At 39.3% G+C, this 11,062-nt stretch overlaps 2 protein-coding genes across 2 annotated transcripts in view; both read right to left on the bottom strand.

Moving 5' to 3' along the window:
• Positions 1–495: 495 nt before the first annotated feature.
• On the bottom strand, positions 496–5,194 carry LOC108250035 (solute carrier family 2, facilitated glucose transporter member 11). The gene has a single exon (XM_017439717.3). It carries the CDS (start codon positions 4,074–4,076, stop codon positions 2,436–2,438), a length of 1,641 nt encoding a protein of 546 aa, XP_017295206.1. The 5' UTR covers positions 4,077–5,194; the 3' UTR covers positions 496–2,435.
• A 130-nt stretch (positions 5,195–5,324) lies between these two features.
• Positions 5,325–11,062, bottom strand: part of LOC108250034 (cytochrome c oxidase assembly protein COX19) — an 8,034-nt gene continuing 2,296 nt past the window's right edge. The window contains exons 2-3 of the mRNA XM_017439716.3: positions 6,218–6,329; positions 5,325–5,687 (exon numbers count right to left, since the gene is read on the bottom strand). Coding sequence (XP_017295205.1) covers positions 5,594–5,687; positions 6,218–6,329 — 206 coding nt within the window. The 3' untranslated portion in view covers positions 5,325–5,593. The remainder of the gene's footprint in view (positions 5,688–6,217; positions 6,330–11,062) is intronic.

The raw sequence follows: 11,062 nt of genomic DNA, 5'->3' as shown, positions 1-11,062 counted from the left end.
ATTTACTGTATGTAAAACGGCCCAATCCATTGAAAACAGACAGTTCAGCTCTTCTTCAACAGGAAATGTTTCCATGAATAAACAGCAGCTTTAACAGGAGAGGATACAGGGTGGAGCTAAATGTAAAAGGACTAATTCCACCTTCTGTGGGAATGCTGCGGGACTTTACTGAGCTGGGAAAGCTAAAAGGAGCAGAACATTAGGTCAAATCTAAAAGAAGCTAAATGCTAGCTAAATGCCAAAAGAAGCAAAATGCTACTGAAATGTAAAAAGTAGCTAAACACTAGCAACAGTTTTTTTTAAAACTAAATAAATTGCCATTTTCAGAAAACTATTTGAATGACAATTAGTTGAAGGAGCTGAAACTGAGTTGTTAAAGCTAAAAGAAGCAAAATGCTAGCTTAAAAAAACAAAAGGCTAGCTAAAAGCTAAAAGTAGCAGAACAGTGTCTGAAAAAAGTCAAACTGGAACATGAAAAACACACAAGTGTATATCAGCTTGTTTTATTTCCTCATACATGCAGTTTTACTGTTCAACAAATAGTTTTTAATAAATAAAGACAGAAAATATTTAAATAATCAGCATTACAAAAATAAAGTCTGAGAATACAGCTTTTTGTCATGAAGTTCTTTGGAAGGAAGGTCTGTCATACAGCAGGAACAATTCATTCAGTGATTCAGTGCAAAGAACCTGCTACATGCTAAGATAGAATTCAGCAGAAATTCTGCATATATGATCCATTAAAGTAAGACAGGATGATAAAAGAAGACAGATTGTTCGCTGGAGGCTATAAAACCCAGATGTTTCCTGTTTCTGCTGAGAAAACAGAGTGGAAGGATACTGGCGACATCTACTGACCTTTTAGAAGAATGCACTCTGGGTCCACAGAGAACCATGCTGTACGTTTTCTGCACCTATAAATAAATATCCTAACAGACTTCGTCCATATAAAAACGTGACATTTAACTTATATTTCTTAAATACATTCAAGCTTCTGAATAAATAATTTGGCGAGGGAAAAGACTGCACAGAGTAGATGTTTTGCTTCATTTCATGGGAACATATAATGAGCATCTGCCACTGAGCTGAATGAACACAAGATTACAGAATGTACAAGCTCCGTCCTCTCCTCAGTCCACATGTGTTTAATCAGAGTGGGGTAATTCTTTAATGCATGCAGTACGATTACTGTCTCTACTGCAAACAGTATTGGCAAAACCTTCAAAAAGGAGAGTTAGCTCGTTAAATTTAAAGTATATTGTCGTTTACTGTGGACATGACTGATAAGAGCTGAGCTTCAAGCAACACATTTTTAATACATTTGTTATAAGTCACCGTTCTCTGGTATTGATTCAGTGTCCACCCAAAGTACAGTCTGTGCTGAAGAGGCGAGAATTCAAGCTGCCATCTTGCTAGTTGCTACACGGCATCTTTAGTCACTGTCAGAACGGCAGCAGACCATAAATGTCAGAGTAAAATAATCTAAAGTCAGACAAGGAGCCCAATGTTTGACCATTATTCTTTCTAATTATCACAACCTGAACTTTAAAAAATGTGAAATTATGTTGTTTCTTTTCTTCTTCTTGATCATCTTTGGAAACACTTGTCTAATACACTGTATTATTAGAGCAGGAGCCATTGCTCTTTCTAGACTAGGACTGAGGGTCAGCTCGTACCAGCTAAATGAAATTAGTGACATAATTTCTTAAAAAACAGCCATTAATCTAGCAAATTCCGTTACCTATTTTATGGATAAAATCTATATATACTAAACAGTGAATTAGTTTATAGGCCAAATAAAAAAATCCATGTTTAAATACTGAAGTGCATTTTATTTAAGGCCAAAATGGTTTCAGAATGATGAGAAAAAGGACATTATAGATGTGTAAGTCATTAGTTAAAGTGAAACTACGGACACTGGTAGCAGAGCTGTGGTTAGACTAGGCAGACATGGAAAAGACTCGGGGTGAGTATTTTGCCACCACTGAAGATTGATCAGGTTTGTCAGGAGGTTCACAGAACACTCTTCAATATGCATTTAAATAAAATAAGGATATTTCTATGCATTTTTGGACTAATGACACAACAGACACAAGGTGTTAATGTGTTGCTTCAACATGTAAACAATCCACAATGATAAGCCGAGCACCTACCAGTGTATCAATACAGGGCATGCACTCATGTTAGAAAGAGGTGAATATGGGGATTAGAGTGACCATACTTAAGAAAACTGAAAACTTTACCAAAGATGTTTGGTAAAGGTAAGGCAGAAGGTGTATTTCCAATTACAGTGATTGCAAAACCTTAATTTACTCACTACTCAGAACGAGGTTATCTCTCATTCATGATACATTAATAGTTAGAAGACTGAAAGTGCAAAAAGCTACAATAACAGCACAGCTGTTTTCATTTCCACTTTTTCCTGAAGTCTAATTTTAGTTTCCATTCTTGTGGATTGGGTCAGGATCATGTGGCATGGTAGTAAAAGAACACTCTTGGCCTAGCTGGTACTGTTCGAGTTCGTTACCCTGTCCGTCAAACCGTTCTATCCCTCTCCCTCGATTTTTTCGGTCAAACTCTGCCGTAATCTGAGCCAGAGTCTTGCCTTTTGTCTCTGGTAAGATTAGACCTAAAACCACAGCAGAGACCAAACATACAACCAAGAAAGGTAGGAAGCAGTAGTTTCCGAGGCCGTTTACGATGAAGGGGAACAGCATCCCCACCAGGAACAGGCTGAACCACATAAGTGAGCCAGCGATCATGTACGCCGCTGGCCGAGCTGCCTGGTCAAAGATCTCAGCTGGTAGAATCCCCGTTACCCCTGCAGGGCCCAGGCCGAAGCTGAGGATGTAGGCGAAAACGCATGCCATGCTGAGATAAGGCATCCCTGCCACCCCATGGCTCTGAAGGATAAGAGTTACAGTGAAGACTATAGTCCAACATATCATAAGACTATACCCCCCAATTAGAAGGTACCTGCGGCCTACACGCTCAATCAGAAGGGTACTCAGGATAGAAGCAGTTAGCTCTGATGCTCCAGTTCCAATGGTGACGTACTGGATTTTCTCTGGCGGGATCCCTGCTTCCTGGAATATGTAGGAGGCATAGAAGTAGATGGAATCATTGCCACAGAGCATCATGCCACTACTGGCAATCATGACTGTCCTGAGCTGGTATTGTAGGTCCCGATCCTTGAACAAAGACCAAGGTGTCTTGGCAGATGCTACTGAACCACATTTTATAGCAGCAGACATTTGCTGCTGCTCCTCAAGCATCTCCTCCATCTCCAAGGTAGGCACCTCTCCTCCTCGAAGTCTTCTAAGAGCCTGGATACATGCTTCCCTATCCCCCTGGTCAATGAGAAGATATCTGGGGCTTTCAGGGAACCAGGGTAGTGCCATCAGCTGGATCAGCCCTGGCAAAGCGTTACTCGCTAGTAAGTAGGGCCAAAGAGGCTCGGATCCAAGCAGCTCAGTGAGTCCCACAACCTGACCAAAGAAGATCCCAAATGCAGTGAAAACCGCAGAGGAAAACGCCACTGCCCCTCTGAGGCGCTTGGGAGCACTTTCTCCAAAGTACATGGGCTGCACATTCATACTGACACCTGAGTTTATCCCCACCAGGAAACGGGAGACGATGATCACCTCAAATGCTTTTGCCAGCTTGCACGTCAGCACGAGAACAGCGCCAATGAGCAGGAAGGAGTTGTTCAAAAGCAGGGACTTCTTCCTACCAAAGCGGACCGCCATGGGCCCTGCTAACAGAGCCCCCAGCAACCCCCCCAGGGAGAAAGCTGATACAATAAGAGTCCACAGCAGAGTGACCTGGGAGGACTCCAGACCACTGCCCCAGCGCTCCATGTACGTGTGATTGATGAAGCTCTGGATGTAGCTGGTGGGAGCATTAATGATGGAGATGTTGTAACCGTACTGGAAGGTGCCTCCAATGGCAGCAGAGCACACAGTCAGAGCAAGAGTCCTGGCACTGCCTGGGGCTTTACTGCTGTCTCCTCCTGGCTCGTTTTTATCCGTAGAGTTCATCTGAATGTCCCGTGTGTCCTCCAGCTCGTAACTCATCAAACCTCCCGTGGGCAGTTTGCGCTAGTTTAGCTTTTTTCCTTATTAGGATGTAGCATAAGCACCTTACTAACCTTGCCTAGTTGAGTGAATAGACTGAGAACACATTTCTGTCTGCGGCTCAAGCCGGTTTTCACCGCCGAGGGGCTTAATTCCCCGACTTCGATCTGTCAGGCACATCCTGCTTTGATCTCCTTGACTTTCAAGGCACCTTTGGTGGAAAACGGCTGAACGACAGTGTCTCTAGACACAATAATTAAAAAATAAAGGTATTATAAAGAAACAACAAAGGCTCAAAACCGGTCTTGTTTATCCTTATGCTAATGGTCTAGCAGGGTAAAGCACCTGACAGTCTTAGTGCAGGGAATAAAATACCCCCAGCCCGCTGGTGCGTGCTGGAAAACATGACGTCATGTCCGGGTGAGGACTGCAGCGTGAAGGACAGGTGGAGACCGCTGCCGAATGGGTCTTACCAATATATCTTATTACCCACTGGACGGATTTTCAGGAAACAATTATTTGATGCACCTTTACAGTTCATTACTTTTTGGAGCCAACTCAATTCCAGTTGACTGTCACAGCTAACTGACCTGAAAAAAACCCCAAAATAATTATAAATCTATCATTTTTACAGGCGAAGAGGTCAAATTTGGTGTGGTAGTAGCCGAGGGTTATTCACAACATATATTTCAAGGGATATTCAACACTCAGTTCCTTTGCCTAAAATATTAGCATTAAGTGTTAGGGGTCAACCCTGTTAGCAAAATATCTCATGAACCACAGGACATAGTTTGGTGAAACTCTTTTAAAAATTATGAAACCATGCACATGTACAACTGATTAGCTTTTGGAGTCAGCCTGATTCAAGATGGCTACCACAGCATAGTAATCTTAGCAAACACAAAAATGGCAATAAATTGGTCAATTTTACAGATATTGAGTTAAAATTGGGTGTGGTAGTCGCTGGAAGTTATTCAGAAATCATACTTCAGCTGCTGACAGATCAGGAAATATTGGGATCATGTATGAGATCACATATAATGCAACTTGGAAGGCTTCTCCAAAACAGCTGTAATGCTATAATTTCTCAGCATAAGATGAGTCTAACATACTGCCATGAAATATGCTTTCCTTCAAGGAATTAAAATTGGGTTTAAATTTGAACTTTGTTAGCATTCTCTGTCCTCAGGTCACTTTTCTTGGGGCACTTAAACCCAGCTGGCTATATCAAATGCTGCAACACAACGCTTGAAAAAGAAACATTTATTTGTACACCAAAACAGCATTTTTATATATTAGACATTTACAGCTTAGACAGCACATAATTTGGTTTACAATCTGTAAGGTCAGAAATCCCAGCAGAATGTCCTCCTGCTTCCTCGGTCTTTAAAGCCAGCCAGCCTTCCTGGCTTCAGCAGTGGTTCTGCCATGCTTTGGGAGGGCAGCTCGTTCACAAAAACCTGTTGGAAATGTTGAGTTCAGAAAGTCTCCAGGCATGAAGTAGAATAAACAGCCCGTCAAGGTTTTGAACCTCGGTTCTCTGGGCTGGGAGGAGGATCCATCAAGTCTTTAAATCCCAGTTTCTCCAGAGGCTCTTTGGCCATGAGTTGCCTGGGGGGGAAAACAACACAGAAATGTACAAATCAGCTTGATTTAACCAAGTCCGGGACCAGCATTTTTAACCATGTGCTGTAACAGGCAGAAGGGCAACAATGTTTTAGCATATTTCTGTGTGTTTGTTTCGTAGCTTTACCAAAACCACAGGATGGATTTTAATAAACTCTCAGAAAGTCATCACTGGCTGTAGATCTACAACTGGTTAGCTACTGGTGTCAACCCCAATCTAAATGGCCGCCACAGCTAAGTGACCTTCTCAAACACAAAAACAGCTAAAAGTCAAACCAATATAACAGGTATTGAGCTGACACTTGGTGTGGTAGTAGCTGAGAGTTATTCACACCACACTTATAGCACTAACATACCACTCGAGATCTCAAAAAATAAATAAATAAAAATCACAAGATGGTGCATAATGTTATTTTCAAGCTCTGACTAAAACAGCTGTAACTCCAGCATTTCTCAACATTAGATGTGGTACACATTTCTTCAAGGAAGGGATTCGTTTGATTGGGATTTCTTACTTCTCCATCCTGCATTCCAGGTAGTCCTTGGACTGCAGCCGGCACCTGGAGTTATCAAAGTTGTTCTCACTCAGACACTTCATGAACATCTCTTTAAAGGCTTTACACTCTCCTGAAACAAGAGTAAACCAAAAATCAGTCCAAAACATCCAAAAGGTGAATCCAAATCTGTACTGTTGCAGATGGCGTTTAGATGCGTGGTAGATCTGCACAGGTTAACCCAGTGGTTCCCAAAGATTTTCTTCTGGGCCCCCTTATGGATTACAATCCCCCCCCCAAAAAAAAGAGAAAAAAAAATCTAGGCACACACACATTGTTCAACCAGACATAAACCTATACACACATTTTGTTTTATTTCACACTTCGGGTTGCAACAAAACAAACTATAAACCATCTTTACAGTGAAACACTTTTGTGTAACTGGTTTTTTCCCCCCCATTCATTCCCCCCGGGGGCACGCCCCACACTTTGGGAACCACTAGGTTAGCCTTTATTGGCTTTGGGATTGGAGTTAAATAATACTAATATTACAGAGATAGTCTGGTCCTTTCTGAAGTGATGTTCTCTCAAATACCTGAAGAGTAAATACCTTATCATCTGTGCCAGCAGTCATAGAGAACAGAAAGAGGAAAAACTTCAAAAAGTCAGACTAATAGCTAGCCAAACTGGCTCCTGTTTTATAGCCTTTTTATAGACAATTAAAACATCTCAAAATGTAGGAGTAAAATGAAGAAAAGTATGCTATACCATGGGCTACACGGCAGGGTTTTCCCCAGCATATTATAAGCCTGGCAGCCGTACTTAGTGAAAATACAATTATATGACGTGTGCTAATTTATCCTTGTTTACCACTAAAATGATGCTATTAAATTAAATTGGAATTAGAGGGGTGGCATTAAACTGGCTTAGGAGCTACATTGGAGAAAGAAAACAGTTTGTAGAACTAGATGGACAGAAATCAGACTTACTAAATATAACTTGTGGAGTTCCGCAGGGATCAGTGTTGGGACCCAAATTGTTCAATTTGTACATAAATGACATAGTCAAAATATCAAAACTTATAAAATACATAATATTTGCAGATGATACAAGTATCTTCTGTCCTGGAGAAAACATTCAACAACTCTCAGAAGTGGTCAACACAGAAATGGAAAAATTACAACATTGGCTCAAAAACAATAAATTATCTGTAAATTTAGATAAAACCAAATTCATGATATTTGGAAACAAATAATCCAATTAAAATATCAATTGACAGTGTTGATTTACAACAAGTACATGAAATAAAATTTTTGGGTGTCATATTAGACGATAAATTTAGCTGGAAACCACAGATCAATCTAGTAAAATCTAAAATAGCCAAAAGTGTTGCTGTTCTAAGAGGAATTAGTTTTGTCCTGGACTACAAATCTTTGTTTATTCTATATAACACACTCATTGTACCACATTTAACATATTGTGTGGAAGTTTGGGGGAATACATATAAAACAAATTTACAGCCATTATACGTCTTACAAAAAAAAATCAATCCGAATACCACATAAAGTGGGATATTGGGAACACACAAACCAGTTATTTATCAAATCAAATATACTGAAATTCTGGGACCTTGTAATATTTAAAACTTCACAATTCATGTTGAAGGTCAGAAATCAGAAACTTCCACCCAATATACAGGAAATGTTTGGTGACAGAGAGGGTGGTTATAATTTAAGAGGTGAGGGATATTTTAAAAAACAACATATTAGAACAACCAGGAAGAGTTTTTGTTTATCTGTGTGTGGAGTAAATGTCTGGAATGGATTGAATGATGAGTTTAAAAAAAGTACAAATGTAAACCAATTTAAAAAACTGATTAAAACAGAGCTTATTTTAAAATATGCTATATAAGATGATTGTTTAATAGTCTATAATGTAATTGATGATATAAATAGTATTTAAAATAATTGTACATAGTTGAATATCATGTAAAATGGAAACGATTTGTCTTCTTTTTGATGTTATGAAAGTTAATTGATAATAAATTGACAAGTAAGAAAAGGGAAGGACAGTATAAGATGTATCTTCTACCTGCTCCTTTTCGAACAGAATAAAAAAAAAAAATTTGCATGTCACATGGGCAGAATAATTTGTTATACATTTTATTTCTTAAGTTTGTTTCATTGTATTTCATTTTCTTTTCTTTTTTTTCTGATTGTTTTTACTGTCTGTTCGAAATAAATAAATAAAAATAAAAAAAATAAAAAATTCAGCGTTAGATATGCTGATCCAACATGCAGCCTGTGCCACAAAAAGCACAGCACAGTCCAGCATCTGTCTGTTTTTCAGAGTTCTCTGTTGTTATTCATTGGCCTGGACGTGAGACATGTGTTGGTGCTTTGTTTGCACTTTTTCATTTATGTTAATTTAATTTGTTTGTAAATGTGACTTAAATTAGGATTTAAATTAGGTGCAATCAATTAGCATTTATTTTAATTGTATTTTTGTTTAAAAAAGTATTTCAAAAGTGCCTTTTTGTCAAACTGTAGTTGTGTAAAACTAACACAAAAGTCTTACAATATCACATAATAAATAGCCATATTTTCAACTTTCCTGTCACTTTTGATCATTTTTCTTTTACTAAATCACATTCAGTCGGCAACAGGTAACTTTTTCTTTACAGTGAAACACTTTTGTGTAACTGTTTTTTTTTCTTTCCATTCATCCGTACAGCTTCCCCCCTCCCCCTGCAATGGTCCCCTAGGGGGCGCACCCCACACTTTGGGATCCACTGGGTTAGGGCAAGACCATTGCATCACACTAGAGACCGAGTTCTGAGGCTTGAACCCAGATTGTGAGTCACCATCACCAGTTGTTTGGATCAAAACTCCAAGACTTGTCTTTAAAACTCTGTTGTCCCCTTTAGAGCAGGACACCGGGACTTGCTCTTTAGTCAGGGACATGTTTAGGCACGTTCAGTGGGTACCCAGGCTCGGACTAGTCTGACTCAGGCAGCAGGCCGATCCACACCAAAAAGGCAATCCATCGTTGGGCTGGGTGCAGAAAAACATGTTACCCGGTCAGTGGGAGGGATGAACCCTGCACGTTAGCGCCAAGGAGTGTGACAGGTCAGACAGTGGACGCCCACCTGTCCTCACTCTGTCCTGGATGAACACTGATGGCCTGTGTGTTTTGGATTGATTTTATGATTGTGACGAATTGTGAAAAATTACTTGCTCCCAAGGTGATGATGAACAAACAAACTTTAATACAGCTGGAAAGTCTGGAATATCCAGTCACGTCTTCATGAGAAGGAGTTTGTTGGTTCAGGTCAACACATATTTCTCTATTCGTTCTCAGCCATTTATGTCTCGACATAAACTACGGAAAGCTGTTCTCCCAAATCACATGCATCGTTTAGACATGGATTGTTTTCAAGGAACTTCAGTTTCAATTAGGTGAACGTAACAGGTGTTGAGTGAAATTTAAGCCTGATTCTGGTTTAGGACCAACCTAGGTCAATGATAAGTTTGATACGTTTCTCAGATTATATTTTTGATGACTTTCAGATTTGTGCTTCATGGGTAGAAAAGCATCAGTAATTGGTTAATACTAAACTCAAAACTGTGTCTGTGAAATTTCCTGGTCTAGTTGGTGGGTGAAACCATTATGTAGATCGAGAGGGGTGTGTGAACTATAAACTGCTGAGTTAAGACAGAGAATAAAGTTCTTTGTAGATGCTACTGACTTCAGCATTGTACAAAATATTCATAATTATATTAACTAGCCAACAAACTTGGTGTGGAAAGATATTACAGAAGCAGCTGCCACTCTGTGAAATATGTATTAACTATGGGTCTGTCTACCATTTACATATTTAGTTTAACACCTGTTTTGAACTGCACACGTGTCACAGGAGTAAATGGCACCATTTAGGCAATTTCTACTGCAGGACTGTTTACATGATTTAGGTCCCTTAAAATGGCGGCGCCGGTGTGATAGAACAACTGGTGGCGAGAATAACTGGTGGTGGCAGCTGGGAAAGGAAGATGTTTTTGTGGGCGTGGCTTCTTAGGACCCCTTTACCAAACCAGGAAATAAACAATGCGAGTTCAACTTAAAGAACTACAAATCTTTGCAAAATACGATCTGATTCCGTAAGTTATCCTTAAAGATATAATGAATAACTCACTAGAAAGACGTTTTATTGCTTTAATATTGTATGTTGCTTTTTGTGAAATAATATTTGAAAAACCGCTGACACAGAGCCTGTAAATTACGCAGAACTTGCTGGTTTTATGTGCTGTTTGCGAGTTTGAAAATCACCGAAGGAAGATCGAAATAGATCTCAAGATGCCATAAAACAGATCCCAAAGCACTACTTAATCCCTGAAAGCCTATATAAATGTTGAACCATGGCAAATAAAATAAAAGGTTTTAGAAGAACGACTGGGTTTTTTTATTTCTCATATCTCCCTCATATGATATATTTAAATTACACACTGACTGAAACAATAGCAATAAATAGCTCATTTGCTGATTAAACGTGTTTCCACAGGATTATGTGAAAAGAATTTCTTTAAAAACAAAGTTCCTAACTCATTTACAGCAGGCATTGCTACCGCAGGTTATTGTACCAGTTTCATTTTAACCTATTGATTTTTTCTCGTCCTTTTGCGTCAAACAAAGTTCGTCTTTATTATTTTCATCAAGTGGCTCTAATACTTCGTCGTAAGAGACAGCCCGTATATACCCTTTTACATCCAAATTGCGTTGAAATGTTCTCGTAATTGTTTCAAACTGACTGTCACCAAAAGCATCAACAGCTGTGGGTTAATATTGAACTGATATTAAACTATCAGGCAG

The sequence above is a fragment of the Kryptolebias marmoratus genome, linkage group LG2, assembly GCF_001649575.2.
Source record: "Kryptolebias marmoratus isolate JLee-2015 linkage group LG2, ASM164957v2, whole genome shotgun sequence".
NCBI lineage: Eukaryota > Metazoa > Chordata > Actinopteri > Cyprinodontiformes > Rivulidae > Kryptolebias > Kryptolebias marmoratus.
The sequence above is the reverse complement of the archived record's forward strand: the minus strand, read 5'-3'. Positions and strand labels throughout refer to the sequence as shown.

Bases quoted from the DNA above. Each gene is read 5' to 3' on its own strand.
- LOC108250035 (XM_017439717.3), bottom strand. From the start codon at position 4,076: ATGAGTTACGAGCTGGAGGACACACGGGACATTCAGATGAACTCTACG.